Source organism: Pelophylax lessonae (genome assembly GCF_965119305.1).
Source record: "Pelophylax lessonae genome assembly, chromosome: 12".
Lineage (NCBI taxonomy): Eukaryota > Metazoa > Chordata > Amphibia > Anura > Ranidae > Pelophylax > Pelophylax lessonae.
Window position 1 is genome coordinate 219029490 of NC_138779.1, and position 23894 is coordinate 219053383.

Sequence of the window (23894 nt, forward strand, 5' to 3'; positions counted from 1 at the left end):
CATCGCATTCTACACAACGCATTAGAACGCCTCGCATTGGGGAAGCCCATTTATTTATATGGACTGCCCAATGTTCAAAATCGCAGCCAGGGAATGTGCATGCATGTTCATTAGCACATGTCACAGATACGCATGCTAGTGTGTTGCTGCACGTTGCCCTGCGGCGCAGTGTCCTGGAATGTGCATTGGGGTGCCATTCAGAATAAAAGTCATTGGACCAACGCATTGAGCGCAGAGGACTGTGCATTGTGGTAATTTGCATGTTAACGTGTGCGCTACCGAAGCGCAATGATGTAAAGAAGTCTTTAATTATAAAAAAAAATAAGATCTATTTCTGTGTATTATTTGTCATTATTGATTCACATGGGAGAGGTCACATTTGCTGAATGCAGTTTCAGGTTCTGATTACGTAGGTCTGCATTGTGGCTGCACCCTGATCATCCTCAGTAGGCGTCTACCTGACAAAACCTGACATCTGAATGAGACTGATGGATGTTGTGGGGTCTCTAATGATGTGAAAAACACACAATGCTCCTGGTAACGGGAGACTATATGGTCTAGACTGCCTAGGCCAGTGTTTCTCTATCAGGGTGCTGCGGTACTTTGGGGTGTCATTTGGGTTCCTTCAGTTTGCCCTATCATGTGGGGACTGTGTGATTGGGAGGCTCTGTGATTGGGGGACTGTGTGATTGGGAGGCTCTGTGATTGGGGGACTATGTGATTGGGAGGTTCTGTGATTGGGGGACTGTGTGATTGGGAGGCTCTGTGATTGGGGGACTGTGTAATTGGGAGGCTCTGTGATTGGGGGATTGTGTGATTGGGAAGCTCTGTGATTGGGGGACTGTGTGATTGGGAGGCTCTGTGATTGGGGGACTGTGTGATTGGGAGGCTCTGTGATGGGGGGACTGTGTGATTGGGAGGTTCTGTGATTGGGGGACTGTGTGATTGGGAGGCTCTGTGATTGGGGGACTGTGTGATTGGGAGGCTCTGTGATTGGGGGACTGTGTGATTGGGAGGCTCTGTGATTGGGGGACTGTGTGATTGGGAGGCTCTGTGATTGGGGGACTGTGTGATTGGGAGGCTCTGTGATTGGGGGACTGTGTGATTGGGGGACTGTGTGATTGGGAGGCTCTGTGAAGGGGGGACTGTGTGATTGGGAGGCTCTGTGATGGGGGGACTGTGTGATTGGGAGGCTCTGTGATTGGGGGACTGTGTGATTGGGAGGTTCTGTGATTGGGGGACTGTGTGATTGGGGGACTGTGTGATTGGGAGGCTCTGTGAAGGGGGGACTGTGTGATTGGGAGGCTCTGTGATGGGGGGACTGTGTGATTGGGAGGCTCTGTGAAGGGGGGACTGTGTGATTGGGAGGTTCTGTGATTGGGGGACTGTGTGATTGGGAGGCTCTGTGATGGGGGGACTGTGTGATTGGGAGGCTTTGTGAAGGGGGGACTGTGTGATTGGGAGGTTCTGTGATTGGGGGACTGTGTGATTGGGAGGCTCTGTGATTGGGGGACTGTGTGATTGGGAGGCTCTGGGATTGGGGGACTGTGTGATTGGGAGGCTCTGTGATGGGGGGACTGTGTGATTGGAGGGCTCTGTGATGGGGGGGGCTGTGTGATTGGAAAGCTCTGTGATGGGGGACTGTGTAAATGGAGGACTCTGTGTTGAGGAAGGTGGGGGGGGGCTATGTGATTGGAGGGCTCTGTGATAAGGAACTGGGTGATTTGAAGGATCTGTGATGGGGGGACTGTGTGATTGGAGGGCTCTGTGATGGGGAGGGGGGCTGTGTGATTGGAGAGCTCTGTGATGGGGGGACTGTGTAAATGGAGGACTCTGTGTTGAAGGAGGTGGGGGGGGGCTATGTGATTGGAGGGCTCTGTGATGGGGAGGGGGGGCTGTGTGATTGGAGAGCTCTGTGATGGGGGACTGTGTAAATGGAGGACTCTGTGTTGAAGGAGGTGGGGGGGCTATGTGATTGGAGGGCTCTGTGATAAGAAACTGGGTGATTTGAAGACTCTGTGATGGGGGGACTGTGTGATTGGAGGGCTCTGTGATGGGGGGCTATGTGATTGGAGGGTTCTGTGATAAAGAAACTGTATGATTGGAGGGCTCTGTGTTGGGGGGGGTGCTATGTGATTGGAGGGCTCTGTGTTGGGGGGGGGATGCTATGTGATTGGAGGGCTCTGTTATGAGGGATTTAATTGGAGGGCTCTGTACTGGGGACTGTGTGATTGGAGGACTCTGTGATGAGGGACTGTGTGATTGGAGGACTCTGTGATGATGGACTTTGTGATGAAGGAACTGTATTATTGGGTGATTCTGTGATGGGGGACTGTGTGATTGGAGGGTTCTGTGATGGGGGGCTATGTGATTGGAGGGCTCTCTGATGGGAGGCTATGTGATTGGAGGGCTCTGTGATGGGGGGCTATGTGATTGGAGGGCTCTGTGATGGGGGGGACTGTGTGATTGGAGGGCTCTGTGATGGGGGGCTATGTGATTAGAGGTCTCTGTGATGGGGTGGCTATGTGATTGGAGGTCTCTGTGATGGGGGGGCTATGTGATTGGAGGTCTCTGTGATGGGGTGGCTATTTGAGAGGGACTGTGACATTGAAGGGCTTTGTGATGGGGAGCTGTGTGATTGGAGAGTTTTGTAATGGAAGGATTGTGTGATTGGAGGGCTCTGTGGTGATGGACTGTGTGATTGGAGGGCTCTGTGATAAGGGACTGTGATTGGAGGGCTCTGCAATGGGGGCCTGTGTGATTGGAGGGCTTATGATGAAGAAACTGTGTGATTTCAGGGCTCAGTTTTGGGAGAACTGTATGATTGGAAGGCTCTATGATGGGGGCACGGTGTGATTGGAGGGCTCTGTGATGGGGGGACTGTGTGGTCAGAGGGCTCTGTGATGGGGCATGGTGTGATCAGAGGGCTCTGTGATGGGGCATAGTGTGAATGGAGGGCTCTGTGATGGGGGGACGGTGTGATCAGAGGGCTCTGTGATGGGGCATGGTGTGATCAGAGGGCTCTGTGATGGGGGCACGGTGTGATTGGAGGGCTCTGTGATGGGGTGACTGTGTGATTTGAGGGCTCTGTAATGGAGGACAATGTGATTGGAGGGCTCTGTAATGGAGGACAATGTGATTTGAGGGCTCTGTGATGCAGGACAATGTGATTGGAGGGCTCTGTGATGGGGCATGGTGGGATTGGAGGGCTCTGTGATGGGGGACTGTGTGATTGGAGGGCTCTGTGATGGGGCATGGTGTGATTGGTGGGCTCTGTGATGGAGGACAATGTGATTGGTGGGCTCTGTGATGGGGGGGACTGTGTGATTGGAGGACTCTGTGATGGGGCACGGTGTGATTGGTGGGCTCTGTGATGGGGGGACTGTGTGATTGGAGGGCTCTGTGAAGGGGCACGGTGTGATTGGTGGGCTCTGTGATGGGGGACTGTGTATTTTGAAGGATCTGAATGATTGTCATCAGAACAGGAATAGAAGGGAAATCTTCTAATGGGGGACACCTGTTTCAGGGAAAACTATCAGAGGGATTTTCTCTGTCACTTTGGGGACATTTCCTCACACTTCCTGTGGTGGCTCCAGGACAGGAAGTGAAGGGAGATTTACTCAATGGGACATAGGTGGCAACAAAAAAAGGGATTCATACCCAACCCTATAATATGCAATTAAAAAAGTAAAAGGATTTGAAAATTGTGACTCACTTCTCTCTCCGCTCTGCACATGCTGGCCAGGAATTATGGGAAATAAGAAACCATGACAGTCCTGAGGTTCCATCACCCTGATGGACGGTCCTGGCGGTGACTCTTCCAGTCCTAAATAATCATTACAATGAGATTCTATAGAAATATAAGAGGAGCGTCACACATTGAATGCTTTACATATTTCCTGAGATCTTCCATAGGTCACATTAACAATCCACAGGACAGTAAAATGTTGGTGATGGGGACACAGGAATGATTGATAGCCGGTGACACGCATGTTCTGTATGGAGATGGCTCAGCACAGGCTGCAGAATTATTCTAATACAGAATAACTATCCGCTGAGTGACACAGCAATCATCCATATATACATGTTTATACATTTCTATTCTACAGTTTATGATGGAATTTACATTATAATAGACTGTTCATAGAAGATTGTAAATAGATACTGCACAGTACCACTTCTCTAGTCCTGTATGCCGGGTGTAATTCTCAGTATCTGTTCTTATTCTGTATGTATGGACTCTGCACAGTACCACTTCTCCTGTCCTGTATGCTGGGTGTAATTCTCAGTATCTGTTCTTATTCTGTATGTATGGACTCTGCACAGTACTACTTCTCTTGTCCTGTATGTCGGGTGTAATTCTCAGTATCTGTTCTTATTCTGTATGTATGGACTCTGCACAGTACCACTTCTCCTGTCCTGTATGCCAGGTGTAATTCTCAGTATCTGTTCTTATTCTGTATGTATGGGCTCTGCACAGTACCACTTCTCCTGTCCTGTATGCTGGGTGTAATTCTCAGTATCTGTTCTTATTCTCTATGTATGGACTCTGCACAGTACCACTTCTCTTGTCCTGTATGCTGGGTGTAATTCTCAGTATCTGTTCTTATTCTGTATGTATGGGCTCTGCACAGTACTACTTCTCCTGTCCTGTATGCCGGGTGTAATTCCCGGTATCTGTTCTTATTCTGTATGTATGGGCTCTGCACAGTACCACTTCTCCTGTCCTGTATGCCGGGTGTAATTCTCAGTATCTGTTCTTATTCTGTATGTATGGACTCTGCACAGTACCACTTCTCCTGTCCTGTATGCCAGGTGTAATTCTCGGTATCTGTTCTTATTCTGTATGTATGGACTCTTCACAGTACCACTTCTCCTGTCCTGTATGCTGGGTGTAATTCTCGGTATCTGTTCTTATTCTGTATGTATGGACTCTGCACAGTACCACTTCTCTTGTCCTGTATGCCGGGTGTAATTCTCAGTATCTGTTCTTATTCTGTATGTATGGACTCTGCACAGTACTACTTCTCTTGTCCTGTATGCCGGGTGTAATTCCCGGTATCTGTTCTTATTCTGTATGTATGGGCTCTGCACAGTACTACTTCTCCTGTCCTGTATGCCGGGTGTAATTCCCGGTATCTGTTCTTATTCTGTATGTATGGGCTCTGCACAGTACCACTTCTCCTGTCCTGTATGCCGGGTGTAATTCTCGGTATCTGTTCTTATTCTGTATGTATGGGCTCTGCACAGTACTACTTCTCCTGTCCTGTATGCCAGGTGTAATTCTCAGTATCTGTTCTTATTCTGTATGTATGGGCTCTGCACAGTACCACTTCTCCTGTCCTGTATGCCGGGTGTAATTCTCAGTATCTCTCCTTATTCTGTATGTATGGACTCTGCACAGTACTACTTCTCTTGTCCTGTATGCCGGGTGTAATTCCCGGTATCTGTTCTTATTCTGTATGTATGGGCTCTGCACAGTACTACTTCTCCTGTCCTGTATGCCGGGTGTAATTCCCGGTATCTGTTCTTATTCTGTATGTATGGACTCTGCACAGTACCACTTCTCCTGTCCTGTATGCCGGGTGTAATTCTCGGTATCTGTTCTTATTCTGTATGTATGGACTCTGCACAGTACCACTTCTCCTGTCCTGTATGCTGGGTGTAATTCTCAGTATCTGTTCTTATTCTGTATGTATGGACTCTGCACAGTACTACTTCTCCTGTCCTGTATGCCGGGTGTAATTCTCGGTATCTGTTCTTATTCTGTATGTATGGGCTCTGCACAGTACCACTTCTCCTGTCCTGTATGCCGGGTGTAATTCTCAGTATCTCTCCTTATTCTGTATGCATGGACTCTGCACAGTACCACTTCTCTTGTCCTGTATGCCGGGTGTAATTCTCAGTATCTGTTCTTATTCTGTATGCATGGACTCTGCACAGTACCACTTCTCCTGTCCTGTATGCCGGGTGTAATTCTCAGTATCTCTCCTTATTCTGTATGCATGGACTCTGCACAGTACCACTTCTCCTGTCCTGTATGCCGGGTGTAATTCTCGGTATCTGTTCTTATTCTGTATGTATGGACTCTGCACAGTACCACTTCTCCTGTCCTGTATGCTGGGTGTAATTCTCAGTATCTGTTCTTATTCTGTATGTATGGACTCTGCACAGTACTACTTCTCCTGTCCTGTATGCCGGGTGTAATTCTCGGTATCTGTTCTTATTCTGTATGTATGGGCTCTGCACAGTACCACTTCTCCTGTCCTGTATGCCGGGTGTAATTCTCAGTATCTCTCCTTATTCTGTATGCATGGACTCTGCACAGTACCACTTCTCTTGTCCTGTATGCCGGGTGTAATTCTCAGTATCTGTTCTTATTCTGTATGCATGGACTCTGCACAGTACCACTTCTCCTGTCCTGTATGCCGGGTGTAATTCTCAGTATCTCTCCTTATTCTGTATGCATGGACTCTGCACAGTACCACTTCTCCTGTCCTGTATGCCGGGTGTAATTCTCGGTATCTGTTCTTATTCTGTATGTATGGACTCTGCACAGTACCACTTCTCCTGTCCTGTATGCTGGGTGTAATTCTCAGTATCTGTTCTTATTCTGTATGTATGGACTCTGCACAGTACTACTTCTCCTGTCCTGTATGCCGGGTGTAATTCTCGGTATCTGTTCTTATTCTGTATGTATGGGCTCTGCACAGTACCACTTCTCCTGTCCTGTATGCCGGGTGTAATTCTCAGTATCTCTCCTTATTCTGTATGCATGGACTCTGCACAGTACCACTTCTCCTGTCCTGTGTGCCGGTGTAATTCTCAGTATCTCTCCTTATTCTGTATGTATGGACTCTGCACAGTACCACTTCTCTGGGTGTAACATTTTCATGTTTTTGTTTTGATATTGTGTTTCCTGATCTCTGATTAAACTTCTCTTTATATTAGTAAATATCTTTATGTTTGATCGGTGATTATTATCAGGAACGGTTTGTTTGTCTGTGATGGGGATCTGTAGACAGTAGCGTTGTATTCTATGTGATTTCTGGGTGGAGAATGTTTATATTGTCTCATCAGATGATGAAGATTCGTTACATTTGTTGGATATTATTACAATGTATCCTAATACAAACATTTGGTGTATCTTATATTGTGTGTTCTTATTCTGATCCCTCACCATGGGAGGTCATGGGATGGTGGAATAGAATGCGGTCACCATGTTCGCTCCTCAGCAGCGGGGCTGCTGCTAAAAACACGGGGCCCCGTGCAGTGTACCTGGCAGGGCCCCCCCTGAATTTATCAAGGCAACATTTTGCCGGGCGCAAACATAACAGAGTGTGAATTAGCCCTTTTTTAATTGTCTTTTACATTAAAAAATAAAAAAAAGTGTGTGTATGTATATATGTGTGTGTGTGTGTGTGTATATATATATATAGTATAATAAAAATCTTGAAGCTGTAAAAAAAAAAATTAATAAAAAAAAGAATGTATACATATATAAAGAAAAAAAAATATATATATATTTATATATATATAAAATAAAAAAAGTGTGTGTATGTATATATGTGTGTATGTGTGTGTAGTGTGTATATATATATATATATATATATATATATATATATATATATATATATATATACACATTTTTTTATGTTAAAATTTTTTACAATTATTTTATTTTACAATTTTTAAACGTTTTTACAGGACAGGGAAGCTAGCAGCGCAGCGGTGGCGGGAGGGGGGCACACAGGAAAGGGGGGGAGGTCAGAAGCAGGCAGAACAGGGAGGGGGATGATGCCCTGTGTCTGTGTCTCTCCCTGCAGCAGGTGAAAGTTGACAGGGGGGGGAGAAACTGGCTTTCAACCGAGAGCCGCACAGGGCTTCCTTCTGTAATTTCCCCTCTGCACGGCCCCATGATTCCCAGTGCTGTTGGGGCCCCCCTTGTGCCCGGGCCCTCTACAGGAGGACTGGTGCCCCCCCCCCTATAAGCGGCACACAGGAAGCGGGGGGGGGGGTCAGAAGCAGGCAGAACAGGGAGGGGGATCGGTGTCGGAGAAGTAATTACAGGAATGATGCCCTGTAACTGTGTCTCTCCCTGCAGCAGGTGAAAGTTGACAGGAGAGGGAGAAACTTGCTTTCAGCTGCTGCTGAGAGCTGCAGAGGGCTTCCTTCTGTAATTGCCCCTCCGCCCGACCGCGCTGATTCCCAGTGCTGTTGGGGCCCCCCTTGTGCCCGGGCCCTCTACAGGAGGACTGGTGGTCCCCCCCTATCAGCGGCACACAGGAAGGAGGGGGTCAGAAGCAGGCAGAACAGGGAGGGGGATTGGTGTCGGAGAAGCAATTACAGGAATGATGCCCTGTGTCTGTGTCTCTCCCTGCAGCAGGTGATAGTTGACAGGAGGGGAAGAAACTGGCTTCCAGGGCTTCCTTCTGTAATTGCCCCTCTGCACGGCCGCACGATTCCGAGTGCTGTTGGGGCTCCCCTGTGTGCCTGGGCCCCATACAAGAGGACTGGTGGTCCCCCCCCCCTATCAGCAGCACAGCTCAGCTGTGCCGGGACAAGGTCATCCAGCACCAAGGGAAAAGATGCCAATCTGCCCCCCCCTGCCATAAGGTTAGGGTCAGGGCGCCCCCATCCCTGCAACCATTTCCCCCTATAGGGCAGACGTCCCTCCTGCCCACCCCTTGTCCCAGCCCCTTGTCCCAGCCCCTTGTTCCAGCCCTGCTCCTCAGTCTCCCCATCCATTGAAATAATCTGCTTATATAAATCAATGACCGCACTTTCTCTTCTCTGCCTCAGGAATTTGTTTGGAGCCACTGACTCTGCTATAAAACGGAGTTTTATGAGGAAATAAAAGTCAGATAATGACAGGTAGCACATCAATTATGACTGTTCATCACATACAGAATGACAGGAGAGTGCCGCTGTGCTCATAGACTCAGCACACATATACATTCAGCGGCCAAATATTTTCATGTGTAATTATAATTTGTACTATTTGAACCGCGCAGCCACGTATTACGGTTCCATATTAAAGGACTCCACCCATCAGCAGCCCTGAGGGTCATCGTTGCCTCATCTATGTCACATGGGTTGGGATTTGTTTCACCTCTTCTTTGTCATTTTCCAGGATTGTTCCCAGAAGGGCAGATTTCTTCGATGTCCGCGGAACAACAAACATTGATGTCTTTATGGTCTACAACTCCCGAACCATCAAGAAACCGGGAAAGGGAGAAAAATGGCCGATTGATAAGGGGGTTAAAGTTCATATTTCCCCCAACGAGCCCAGCCTGCACCTGAACGACGGCAAGGTGACTCAGCTGATTGGATAGCGGTGGAGTCCTTAAGCTTAACACGAAGTTTGATGCAAACCTTTCCCGTAACCCTAACACAAATATTCCCTGTAAGCTTGGCACTTACCCTCCCTGTGACACGAACACTAACCCTCGCTGTAACCCCAACACTAACCCTCGCTGTAACCCCAACACTAACCCTCGCTGTAATCCCAACACTAACCCTTCCTGTAACCCCAACACTAACCCTCCCTGTAACCCCCAACAATAACCCTCCCTGTAACACTAACGCTAACCCTCCCTGTAACCCCAACAATAACCCTTCCTGTAACACTAACACTAATCCTCCCTGTAACGCTAACCCTAACCCTCCCTGTAACCCCAACACTAACCGTCCCTGTAACCCTAACACCAACCCTCCCTGTAACACTAACCCTCCCTTTAACCTCAACGCTAACCCTCCCTTTAATCCCAACACTAACCCTCCCTTTAATCCCAACACTAACCCTCCCTGTAACCCTAACACTAACCCTTCCTGTAACCCAACCACTAACCCTCCCTGTAACCCCAACACTAACCCTCCCTGTAACCCCAAAACTAACCCTCCCTGTAACCCCGACACTAACCCTCCCTGTAACACTGACACTAACCCTCCCTGTAACCCCAACACTAACTCTCCCTGTAACCCCAACACTAACCCTCCCTGTAACCCCAACACTAACCCTCCCTGTAACCCCAACACTAACCCTCCCTGTAACCCCGACACTAACCCTCCCTGTAACACTGACACTAACCCTCCCTGTAACACTGACACTAACCCTCCCTGTAACCCCAACACTAACCCTCCCTGTAACCCCAACACTAACCCTTTCTGCAACCCCAACACTAACCCTCCCTGCAACCCCAACACTAACCCTCCCTGTAACCCTCACACTAACCTTCCCTGTAACCCCAACACTAACCCTTCCTGTAACACTAACACTAAACCTCCCTGTAACCCTAACACTAACCCTTCCTGTAACCCTAACACTAACCCTTACTGTAACCTCAACGCTAAACTCTCCCTGTAATTTCCACACTAACCCTCCCTGTAATCCCAACACTAACCCTTCCTGCAACCCTAACACTAACCCTCCCTGCAACCCTAACACTAACCCTCCCTGCAACCCTAACACTAACCCTTCCTGTAACCCAACCACCAACCCTCCCTGTAACCCCAACACTAACCCTTCCTGTTTCCCAACACTAACCCTTCCTGTAACCCCAACACTAACCTTCCCTGTAACCCTCACTGTATGAAGCTCCTTTCCAGCACAACAACATGAAAGTGTCTCATTGATTTTGTATCATTATAGAAAGACCGGATTCGTCATGTTTGGATAACAAACCAAATAAGCATTTTAACTAGCGATCATTTATTCACAATTGTTCAATTTTTTGTTCTTTTTTTCCCCAGGTGAAGGTCTCCTATTACACTTCTCAGGGGTCGGACCCTGTGAGTAGCATCATTCTGTATGTGACAAGTGTGGGTGAGTGTCTTCTATATTCAGGAGGCCATCACCTAACCCAGCCTTTCCCAAACTTTTTACACCAAAGGAACCCTTCCAATAATATTCAGGTCTCAAGGAACACCTGCTAAAATGAGTCTATTGGTGGTCATTGAAAAAATGCCCCTTACATTGGTGGTAGTCAGTGGGAAGAATGCCCCCCTAGAGTGGATGTCAGAATGCCACCCTTCTTCCAAGTGTTGGACCTAGAACTATGCAGGCACCATCACCTGGGAGGTCAGTTACAGTAGCTACAACTAAAGGAACCCCTACCAACCTCTGGAGGAACCCTGGTTGAGAAGGGGTGACCTAACCTCTCCATGGCTTCTCTCTATCGTAAAGCTAGGACTTTTCCAACCTGCGGCTCCCCAGTTGGTTGAATTTAAAGTCCTGTAGAATATAATGAAGGTGTAGACATGAGCGTGACAAAACAAAATTGTTTAGATTTGTTAATCTAGTTATTTAGTTTCGTAAAATTCAGTTGAGTTGTTCAATTCGTATTTGGAAATTCGTTTTGTGTCTTTTTTAAGCCCCGGAAGATTTTACCCCCTTCCTGACCAGGGCCTATTTTGCAATTCGGCACTGCGTGACTTTAACGGACAATTGCGCGGTCGTGCGACGCTGTACCTAAACAAATTTGACGTCCTTTTTTTTCCCACAAACAGAGCTTTCTTTTGGTGGTATTTGATCACCTGTGCGATTTTTTTGATCATGCGCTATAAACAAAAAAAGAGAGTCAATTTTGCAAAAATAACAATATTTTTCACATTTTTTTATATGAAATTCCCCCAAAAAAAATGTAAAAATCAAAATTTTTTAACATTTTCGGCCAATTTGTTTCATGCTACATATGTTTGGTAAAAAAAATTGCAAAAAGCGTATTTTGATTGGTTTGCGCAAAGGTTATTGCGTTTACTAACAAAGGGAAAGATTTTTGTCATTTTTGTTGTTTTTTTTTAACGCGTAATGGCGGCGATCTGCGATTTTTTTTGCGGTACTGCGACATTGCGGTGGACAGATCAGACCCTTGACTGACATTTTTGACACTTTTGGGGTTACCAGTGACATTACTACAGTAATCAGTGCTATACATATGCACTGTTACTGTAAAATTACACTGGCAGTGAAGGGGTTAACTTGTTTTGAGAGGGAGGGGTTATGTGTGTCCCTAGGGGCGTGATTCTAACTGTGATTGGCTGTGGCTTGAGGTGTAGGAACAGTGATCAACGGTCCTACTATGATCACCATTCATGCAAAGGGGAGAATGACAGGCGGCTTGTTTACATTAGCCGCCTGCCTTTCTCCCTCTGCACTGACGATCGCCGAGTGACCGGTGGACATCAGGTCCGCCGGTCACACGCGGGGGGGGGGGGTCCGTGACCGCGCGGGAGGGTGCCTCCGGGGGCGCACGCTCACTCCCTAGACCCTCACAGGCTAGCGACGTAGTACTACGTCGCTCTGCCTGTGAGGGGCTGACCGCCGCAAAAAATAGTCGTGCGGCGATCGGCAAGCGGTTAAATATCGTCACTGACACATACACACCTACACAGGTGGAGCTGGATGACTGATTGTCTTTATTCAACCTTAACTACTATGAATTAACCATTTTTTTTTTTTGGATTCGTAACGTTTAAATTGATACATTTTGAATTGGTTGTATCGAAAACTTTAGATTTTTTTTTTTTTTTTTTCGATTGGAATGTAGAAAACTGACAAAACAAAAGAAAAATCTTCATCAAATGATTACAATGACTTTGTAAATCATCTTTGGTGTAACAAAAACAGCATTATTTCCAAATGGTACTCTAATAACACACAGTCTTTGATTTCAAATATATGTTTACAGTTGGAATTCAACTAAAATTTGATGTAAAATACGATTCAAATTTAAATTCAAATTTTTGAAACTTTTAATTTGGTTTGTTGTTCGGAGCATTAAAACTTCTTTTATGCTGTAATTAGGAGATTCCAATATAGTCGAATTTCCGAATAACGAAAAATTTGTCCAAATATTTATTCAAAACTAAACAAACCGCCCATGTCTAGTAGGGTGTGTTGATACTTGTAGTCCCTCGTATGCTGGAAAGCTACAGTACAGTCACTCATGTCTTTAATCTTCTTCTGCTGACTAATTCCAAAACAGAAGCACCATACTGGTGCGCCATTGGTCTGACCTCAATTTTCTTGTGTTTCCAGCTATTTCCCTGGATGTGGATGTGAATCGAATTGGTTTTGTGAGCCGAGGAATGAAAAACAAGGTAATAATGTTCATATTTCTGCTGCTGTATGTGTGTGCCCTGAGTCTTCCAGAACCCTGAACTGAGCAGCTACAGGACTCTGTTACTTGATATTGTTTTGCACACTCCAGGGCTGGTAGACCGCATTGGGAAGATTTACTAAAAGTGGAGAGCTCAGAATCTGGTGGAGCTCTACATTTGAGCCAATCAGCTTCTAGGTTTTATTCTTAAAGCTTAAAGTGTTACTAAACCCAGGTGCCTGTATTCACTATATCTGCTTTCCCCAGGAGCCTGTATTCACTATATCTGATCTCCCCAGGACTCTGCATTCACTATATCTGATCTCCCCAGGATCCTGCATTCACTATATCCGATCTCCCCAGGACCCTGCATTCACTATATCTGGTCTCCCCAGGACCCTGTATTCACTATATCTGGTCTCCCTAGGAGCCTACATTCCCTATATCTGGTCCCCCCAGGATCCTGCATTCACTATATCTGGTCTCCCCAGGACCCTGTATTCACTATATCTGGTCTCCCCAGGACCCTGCATTCACTTTATCTGTCTGATCTCCCCAGGAGCCTGCATTCACTATATCTGGTCTCCGCAGGACTCTGCATTCACTATATCTGGTCTCCCCAGAACCCTGCATTCACTATATCTGGTCTCCCCAGGAGCCTGCATTCACTATATCTGATCTCCCCAGGACTCTGCATTCATTATATCTGCTCTACCCATGAGCCTGCATTCACTATATTTGGTCTCCCCATGACTCTGCATTCACTATATCTGATCTCTCCATGACTCTGCATTCACTATATCTGCTCTCCCCAGGACTCTGCATTCACTATATCTGCTCTCCCAAGGACTCTGCATTCACTATATCTGGTCTCCCCAGGAGCCTGCATTCACTATAGCTGAAAATGAATATTTGTGTCATTCTCAAAACTTTTGGCCATGGCTGTAGACATAAAAAATATAACTTTGTTTCGATCATCTCCAGGACACGTGGACTTGGGGGCCCAATGGGAGGGGAGCCATCCTGCTGGTGAACTGCGATCGCGACCGAAAAAGCTCAGGGCTGCCAGACAATGAAGACAGTGAAGGACCACCTAATCCTGCCGGTACCCGCCTTATTCTCTATAGACTGATAAATAGTGATAGATAGATAGATAGATAGATAGATAGATAGATAGATAGATAGATAGATAGATAGATAGATAGATAGATAGATAGATAGATAGATAGATAGATAGATAGATAGATAGATAGATAGATAGATAGATAGATAGATAGATAGATAGAAAGATATAATTATGTCTTCCTAAATTTCTTCTCTTCTGTTGTGTTGGCTTTTCCCTTGGTCAGACGTGAAGGACATGTCCCCGATGTTCCTGACAGCAGAAGGCCCGGATGAGATATTTGATGACTACAGAGTGATCCTGGAAATAGAGTGCCGTGACTCCAGAAGACTGCGAGTATATCGCCAGGGAAGTATGTACTGCGGAATGATGATGTCATGTCACTCTTAGGTCCAGATTCAAACTCCATGCCTTTCTAGGCCAACTGTCCTGTGCTCCCCATCCGCAACAAAACCACCTATACCAACCGAAAGACCAGGCTTGGTATCACACTAAGAAGATGTGAGCTCTCTGGGGCTGGGAGACAGAGAGGCTGAAGGAGACAATGTGTCCATTGTGTTTTGGAGCGGGGCAAAATGTAGTTGTCCGCTAGCGGTTCAGTTCTTAGTGTGCAGACTACCTTAGGAAAGAAAGCTGACTATTTTAACAGAGGTTTTGGAAAGAGTGGTAAATACCAGTGGTCTCCAAACTGAGTCCTAGGGGCCGGATGTTGCCCTTTGCTTGCTTTTATCGGGCCCTTGGGGCACTTTTCCTCCCACTGACACCAACAATGGGGCACTATTCCTCCCACTGACATCAATATTGGGGCACTATTCCTCCCACTGACCCCAGCAATGGGTCACTATTCCTCCCACTGACCCCAGCAATGGGGCACTATTCCTCCTACTGACACCAGCGATGGGACACTGTTCCTCCCACTGACACCAATGATGGGGCACTATTCCTCCCACTGACACCAGCGATGGGACACTGTTCCTCCCACTGACACTAATGATGGGGCACTATTCCTCCCACTGACAAAGATGATTGGGCACTATTCCACCCACTAACACCAGTGATAGGATACAATTCCTCTCACTTACACCGATGCTGGGGCACTATTCCTCCCACTGACACCAACGATGGGGCACTATTCCTCCCACTGACACCAATGATGGGGCACTATTCCTCCCACTGACACCAATGATGGGGCACTATTCCTCCCACTGACACCAATGATGGGGCACTGTTCCTCCCACTGACACCAATGATGGGGCACTATTCCTCCCACTGACACCAGTGATGGGGCACTGTTCCTCCCACTGACACCAGCGATGGGGCACTGTTCCTCGCACTGACACCAGCGATGGGACACTGTTCCTCCCACTGACACCAATGATCGGGCACTATTCCTCCCACTGACACCAATGATGGGACACTATTCCTCCCACTGATACCAATGATGGGACACTATTCCTCCCACTGACACCAGTGATAGGATACAATTCCTCTCACTTACACCAATGCTGGGGCACTATTCCTCCCACTGACACCAACGATGGGGCACTATTCCTCCCACTGACACCAATGATGGGGCACTGTTCCTCCCACTGACACCAATGATGGGGCACTATTCCTCCCACTGACACCAGTGATGGGGCACTGTTCCTCCCACTGACACCAGCGATGGGGCACTGTTCCTCCCACTGACACCAGCAATGGGGCACTGTTCCTCGCACTGACACCAGCGATGGGACACTGTTCCTCCCACCGACACCAATGATGGGGCACTATTCCTCCCACTGACACCAATGATGGGACACTATTTCTCCCACTGATACCAATGATGGGACACTATTCCTCCCACTGACACCAGTGATAGGATACAATTCCTCTCACTTACACCGATGCTGGGGCACTATTCCTCCCACTGACACCAACGATGGGGCACTATTCCTCCCACTGACACCAATGATGGGGCACTATTCCACCCACTGACACCAATGATGGGGCACTGTTCCTCCCACTGACACCAATGATGGGGCACTATTCCTCCCACTGACACCAGCGATGGGGCACTGTTCCCCGCACTGACACCAGCGATGGGACACTGTTCCTCCCACTGACACCAATGATGGGGCACTATTCCTCCCACTGACACCAATGATGGGGCGCTATTCCTCCCACTGACACCAATGATGGGGCGCTATTCCTCCCACTGACACCAATGATGGGGCACTATTCCTCCCACTAACACCAATGATGGGGCACTATTCCTCCCACTGACACCAATGATGGGGCACTATTCCACCCACTGACACCAATGATGGGGCACTATTCCTCCCACTGACACCAATGATGGGGCGCTATTCCTCCCACTGACACCAATGATGGGGCACTATTCTTCCACTAACAGCAATGATGGGGCACTATTCCTCCCACTGACACCAACAACAGATGTCAGTGGGAGAAATGACTCCCCCTAATGTCAAAAATGCACTGTTTACTCCCTCTGTCGCCAAAACAATTTCTGCTCTCAATGGCCACTGTCCAGCCCCCTTCTAGTCTGATGGACAGTAAACTGTTCCTTTGTTTAGAAAGCTTGGAGACCCCTGGCCAATGTTAGAGATACATAGATGCCAACTGTCTTGGATTTGCAGGGACAGTCCCTCATCTTGGCCCTCTGTCCCGCCAATGCTGTGTCCTGGGCCATGTCCTAGGCCATGTCCTGGGATCACATGCACTGTGCAGTAATTGTGGGGGTCCGTGCTGTGTATAGGTGGTCCCTGCATATATAGGTGTGGGGTATTGGCAAGACCAACCTATATATTGGGCATGATGGGTGGTCTCTGGATATTTACAGGTGGGATCTGGGCACAACCAACCCATGAAGTGGATGTGATTTTGGTGAGCTCACCTGGAAAGTGAGTGGATAAAATAGGAACCATAGGCAAGGTTGACCTGTCCTGAGATCCAGGACCATAAAGTTTGTCATTTAGGTATGTTGATGATGTTGATACCCCTTCCCTTGTCACACCAGTCCCTATTCTTCATACTGTCACACTGACACATTTGTATGATGTCTATTCTCTTCATTTTAGAATTCCAATTCAAACATGTCCTGGGAATGGGAAAACTGACATACGAGGTCCAGCGCAAGAACAGAGATGAGATGAAATTCTACGTGGAGGGGCTCCAGTTCCCGGATGCTGAATTTTCTGGACTTGTTTCTATCAAAGTCATATTGCAGAGGAGTCGAGATGGGGTGAGCAGTCAGTTTTCAGATATAAAAGCAACAAGGGGGATCTGAGGCTTTAAACTAGAGGAGTGAAAAACCTCACTCCTTTGCTACTAGCATGAGGACTAGATATCTGGCTGAATCCAAAATTCTCCTAGAGCATGCTCTGCTAGCCTTAATCCATCCATATGTCAGGAACCGGGTTTGAACCTGCGGTCTTTGCTGTGTCTGTCTCTCTGATCCATTGGAAAATCCTGCCTTGTGCCTTGTTTCTGCTGAATCTTGAACTCTTGCTCCTCCTCAACTACGCTTCTGCTTGATCCCAGCCTGCAAACACTTGTAACCAACCTTTGGCTTGTTTACTGACTATGCTTCTGCTTATTCCTACCTGTTATATCTGCTACTGGACCCCAGCTTGGTCACCTCCTGGTGGGGCAATCCTGAGGACCATGACCTGATACTAACATGCAGCAACACCCTTCTCCACCATCAGGAGCTCTGGTGAATATATTTTAGTGCTTAGACCTCGCACCTCAGGTAAGCCCACTTCACCCGCTAGGGTGACTCGCTTCTGTACTTATCCAGCCGGTAAGTGGGTGCTTCTTTACTGCTATAGCTACTGGCCCCTGAGCCTGATTCCAGACCGTGACACCTTAACTCAGAGTCTCTAGTGTATTCTGTTTTTCTATTACAAACCATTATTTAAGCCTTGACAAAAGAGGAGTCCTTTACCCGAAACCTGGTAGCTATAGCTGATGCTCACACATCCAGGAGTTTTTACTTACAAAAAATAAAATTATGAGGCCAATAGAGAATGATTTTTGGTACAGTACAGAGGTCTATGATATTTGAAAAGAGCTTCTGTAACCCTCATAAGCCAATTGTACCCTTAAGAACAATCAAAACTGTCTTTAAGCCTAAAACCAGACGAGCCTGCTGGATAATTTTTTCACTTTGATTTTTGGGTCTTTGAATTCAGCCCTCTGTAGGGTGATAATTTTAATTTCCATAAAACAATTTGGCATGTTTTCCTTCCTAACACATTACCCAGTCCATACCAGTATAGATCCTAACACCATACCCAGTCCATACCAGTATAGATCCTAACACAATAAACAGTCAATACCAGTATAGATCCTAACACATTACCCAGTCCATACCAGTATAGATCCTAACACCATACCCAGTCCATACCAGTATAGATCCTAAAACAATAAACAGTCAATACCAGTATAGATCCTAACACATTACCCAGTCCATAACAGTATGGATCCTAACACACCACCCAGTCATACCAGTATAAATCCTAACACATTACCCAGTCCATACCAGTATAGATCCTAACACATCACCCAGTCATACCAGTATAAATCCTAACACATTACCCAGTCCATACCAGTATAGATATCCAGCATGATATTTTTCCCCAGTGAGATCTGATGTGTTTTCAAAGAGTTCCTTTCATGTTTTTGAGCAGTGTGTAATGTTTGGGGGGTTTCTATGTAATTTTCTAGAAAAAAATACAGATTTTTATTCGTAAACAAAAAGTGTCAGACAAGACCTGGTCTTTAGGTGATTTAATTGGTTGAACTAGATGAACTTGTGTCTTTTTTCAGCCTGACAAACAATGTAACTATGTTAATGTCGCTCATTCATTCCCCATCCATAACACACGCCGATCTCTCCGCATTTACATAATATAATATTGATGACTCACGTTCCATTTAATAAAAATTGGCTTGCAGGAATGTTGCATTGTGGGTAATTGTTCACTTGATTATGTATGAATTTCTCAGGTATTGGGTGAGTCACCACCTGTTTATACAACAGGATAAGATTCCTGCCGGTGACATAACCGCATATTTTGGTAGCAAGACTGACCACAGGATGATAAAGAGAATATCTATTTCAGTTTATAAACTTTAGCTTAAATCCTTCAGGCTTAAATCCTACAGTTGTACCGACTCCTCGTGATTTTTTTGACGCAGTTTTGAAGCAATGACTATGTCTATGGACCTCAAAACGCATCAAAGTCAGACCAAAGTAGTACAGGGAATACTTTGAAGTCGGTGCGACTTGGAGTTGCACCGATATGAACGGTACTCATTGGAAATCATGGGGTATGACTTGTCATGTGACTTTGCAGTCCCAAGGCACAGGACAAGTCGCACAAGTGTGAAAGGGGGTCTTACTCTGATTTCCCCGCACACTGTGAGCTTCTCACAGGGCAGCCATCAGAAATTTTGAGGCCCCTTACACAGTTTTAGGCCTGGGCCCCCACCCCCCTCCCCCTCCCCCCTGGGCCTAACCACCAACATTCCCCAGGGCCCGCCTACCATGTCGTCATCCTCCTCCAGTCCCATGTCCTCCTGCATCCCATGTCCTCCTCCTCCAGTACCATCTCCTCAATCCCAGGAACATAAAGGTGAACGGTTTTAGTAAATGCAGCTCCTCCTGTCCAGGAGTGAACAGCTGGGGAACAGGGGAGGGTGGGCCTACAGCTGAGGGCTAGTGAGGGGCCGGACCCCCCACATAGTGCCAGTCTGCGGAGAATGGTGGAGCTTGCAATTCAATGGTATTGCAAGGACAGGTGGCAACCCTACTGTGTTTGGGGCCCCTCGGGACGCCTGGGCCCCCTACATGTGTATGGGCTGTACCCCCCTGATGGCAGCCCTGGCTTCTCACAATGTGCATTAGAAGCTGCAGCAAGTCAGATAGAGTCCCACCTCTTTTCCTGGCTGGTAGGACCTCCAGCATCATCCAGCCCAGTGGTCTCCAAACTCTCGCTTCTCTGCCTTTTGGCTAAGATCAAGTGTAGTATCTGTTCTTATCAGTTGGTATGGACCTGGAAGGTTAGTATCAGCAGGGACTGAAAGAACCGGAGCACCTGAGCATAACTGGGGGCCGGGAGTAAGTCCTGTCAGAGAAAGCTGGAAGGGTCCATTGCCTCCTGATTTGAATGGGATCTATTCCTATCAGTTTGAAGGGAGCGAGAAAGCCGGTATGCTGCCACCGGTTAGTACTGCTCCTGGATGTAATTGGTTAGGAATGGTGATGGTGGTGGGAGGGCCTTCCTCCTGCGTTGAGTCGCTCCCCAGTGAGGGTAGGCTCTCTCTAAGCCGTCTAAGTTCTGATGCCTCCTGGTAGGGATGGGCTACACTGGTCTGGCCGAAAGAAGCCCGTGGTGTATGTGCCCCTGGGGTGGCAGCCCAGGGGTGCCATAATTCTCACTGGTGGGGAAGCTCACCTTGAGTTTTAGGTACCTTGGTCACTGCACTACACACACTTTTTTCGCACCTGCCTCTAGGGACGGGCCTTTTGGCCAGGACCAGAGGAATTTTTTATTCCTGGCCGAACGGCCTGTCAAGGTCCCGCACCTTGACACTATGCACTTTCTCCACTTCCCTTTCCCCACATGTGTGTTTGCTTGTTTTTTTCTTTGTGGTTTTGTCACCTTTTCTTTCTCACTTTTTCACGATGAGTAGGGTGTGGGTCCTCGGGCCTGCCTTGAAAGTCTTTGGAGGGGGTGGATATGGCCTTCTGGCTTAGTTTGCCCTCTCTCATGGGGTCTCCCTTCGGGGGAGCCCCACCTAGTACTTGGGGTGGGCTGTTTCGGAATTCCTGCCAAAGAACGGGGTTTGCCTGATTTCGGCTAGGCAAACCATAGTGAGTACCTCAGTCCCTGTCAGGAGTCTTGCGCCCTGGGGGATCAAGGTCAGGGTCCGTCTTCTTCGGAGGTGGACTTTTCACACACCCTGTGCACTTCTTTATGCACCTGGTGTTAGTTTGAGTGTGTTCACACACCACGGGCCTTAAAAAGAATAAAAGTGGTCTCCAAACTCTGGCCAGGGGACCGGATGTGGTCCAACCCTGAATAACAACCCCACACCATAATCCCTCCTTCATCAAATGATTTGGCCAGTGCACAAAGCAAGGTCTATAAAGACATGGCTGAGTGAGTTTGGGGTGGAGGATCTTGACTGGCCTACACAGAGTTCTGACCTCAACCCAATGGAACACCTTTGGGATGAGTGGAAACTGCGAGCCAGGCCTTCTGTCCAACATCAGTGCCTGACCTCACAAATGCGCTTCTGGAAGAATGGCCAAACATTCCCATAGACACACTCCTAAACCTTGTGGACAGCCTTCCCAGAAGAGTTGAAGCTGTTATAGCTGTAAAGGGTGGGCCAACTCAATATTGAACCCTACAGACTAAGACTGGGATGCCATTAAAGTTCATGTGTGTTTAAAGACAGATGTCCCAATACTTTTGGAAATGTAGTGTATATAATGCTGGAGAGGACTGTCAGAGACTGCAGACCTAATAGAGGAAATGAGAGTCAGAGAGTGAGGACAGGATACATTGTTGGTGGGGAGTTGCTGCAGAAGACAGTACGAAACTGGGAACATGTTACATGAGGCTAGTAGAGATCAAGGCTATTCCCCCTAAGCAATGCTCTTACTACAGACTGCTGAGGTCTAAGGGCCAAATATCATATACCAAGGAGCCACAGATTGGGCACCGTTTTTTTTGGATTTGGGTTATTTCAATCACAGAGGCTCAACATCACATGTGGGCGGGTGCAAATGCAGCCTGCCTAGGAACACCCACACCTCCAGCCTGACAACCACCCATCAAGGAATTGTATTATTTGCATAACTCCTCCCAAGAGCCAACCCCCTGCTTTCATCAGATGTAGAAGGATAAAATGGGCATATCATAGTGTAGTATATTTCAAAAAAAATATTTGATTTAATTTAAATGTAACACTTTGTAAAAAAAAACTTCAAAAGGCATCAAAATGGGGAAACCGATTGTTTCCAACCAACAAGATGGCCGCTGCATCCCTGCACGCAATGTCGTTACATGTCACGACTCCTTCCTACGCGTTTCGTCATCAATGACGTCGTCAGGGGTGTAGTCAGTGCATGACATTGCACAGTATAAATAGAACTACCCTTTTATTTCAAAATTTCATTAGCATGTTGATGGGGAAGGAACCAGGGAAGGCAAAATGATATCCATTTTCTGTTTTTTGGATGGAGTTGGAGTTTTGTTACATACTTCTTGTAGGATTGTATGCACTGACTTTTTTCATTTGTTGTGTCCTCTGTTAGGGCAACATCTTCTCAGAGAGCGTGGTATTCAGAGTGGCCCCGTGGATCATGACGCCGAACACCCAGAAGCCGATGGAAGTCTACGTTTCCAAGTAAAATCTTCCCTACATATTCCCTTTCCCCGATATTTCTGAACCGCACCTTTCTCTTTGTTAAACTGCTTTATTCTAAGTAGAGATGAATGGAGGGATTTTGTTGAAAAGGATTTTGCAGGGAAATCACTGACTTTAAAATGACCTCCATGTGGACTGCTTAGGTGAAATCTGCTGGGGAAAAAAAAAAGTTTGGCTTTGCTTAAAAACAAACCCGTGCGACCACCAAGTCAGCACTGACATGACCTTTCAAAGGTTTGGGGTGAGCATTAGGGATAGATTTAGTTCCTCAATATCTCATGTCATAATCCCAGCCAACAAGGTGTCTTTATGGCACAAGATCAGGTCAATGATAGTTTAAAGATACGTATGTAACCATCAAAACCAACATTAATCCAAAATCCAGCAATTCCCACCCCTGATGCAAATTGCTGTGTTAGTTTAAAAAAAAATTTAAATGCCCAAAATACTCACCTTAATTGGTGGTCATGCGATGCGGTGGGTCTTGAGTGTTCTATGTTCCTTGAAAAGTCATCCTTCGGGTGTCCACCTTACCTTTAAGAACCACCAACACTGCCTTTTAAACCTAAAAACAACCACTCTCCTCTGGATAATCGCTGGGTTAGTATACACTATGTTACCAAAAGAGCTTGAGCTCTTCTGGGAAGGCTGTCCACAAGGTTTAGGGGTGTGTCTATGGGGTGGAGGAACTTGACTGGCCTGACCTCGATAGAACACCTTTGGGATAAATTAGAGTGGAGACTGAGAGCCAGGCCTTCTCGTCCAACATCAGTGCCTGACCTCACAAATGCACTTCTGGAAGAACGGTTGAACATTCCCATAGACACACTCCTAAACCTTGTGGACAGCCTTCCCAGAAGAGTTGAAGCTGTTATAGCTGTAAAGGGTGGGCCAACTCAATATTGAACCCTACGGACTAAGACTGGGATGCCATTAAAGTTCATGTGCGTGTAAAGGCAGGCGTCCCAATAATTTTAGTAATATAGTGTATATAAAAAAAAAAAATCTAAATGCCCAAAGTACTCACCTAAATTAATGGTCACATGGGTCTCAATTCATCTGTGTTCTTCTCTTAAGAATAGGGGCACGGCCAGTACTCCCGCTAGGCAAACTAGGCAGCCGCCTAAGGCACACTGCTGCCTATGGGGCACAGCCACAGCTGCTGACTTCCCCTCTAGCCTGGCCGGGAAGCACGAGGGGCTACAGAATGTCCGGTGGGCACA

At 47.0% G+C, this 23894-nt stretch overlaps 1 protein-coding gene across 1 annotated transcript in view; it reads left to right on the forward strand.

The window, feature by feature from the left end:
* LOC309567934 (protein-arginine deiminase type-1-like) overlaps positions 1-23894 on the forward strand; it is a 57659-nt gene that overhangs the window by 13573 nt on the left and 20192 nt on the right. Inside the window, exons 2-8 of the mRNA XM_082273483.1 lie at positions 9134-9314; positions 10753-10825; positions 13040-13101; positions 14085-14205; positions 14450-14575; positions 17304-17467; positions 22559-22650. Of these exons, the coding sequence (XP_082129609.1) occupies positions 9134-9314; positions 10753-10825; positions 13040-13101; positions 14085-14205; positions 14450-14575; positions 17304-17467; positions 22559-22650 (819 nt within the window). The remainder of the gene's footprint in view (positions 1-9133; positions 9315-10752; positions 10826-13039; positions 13102-14084; positions 14206-14449; positions 14576-17303; positions 17468-22558; positions 22651-23894) is intronic.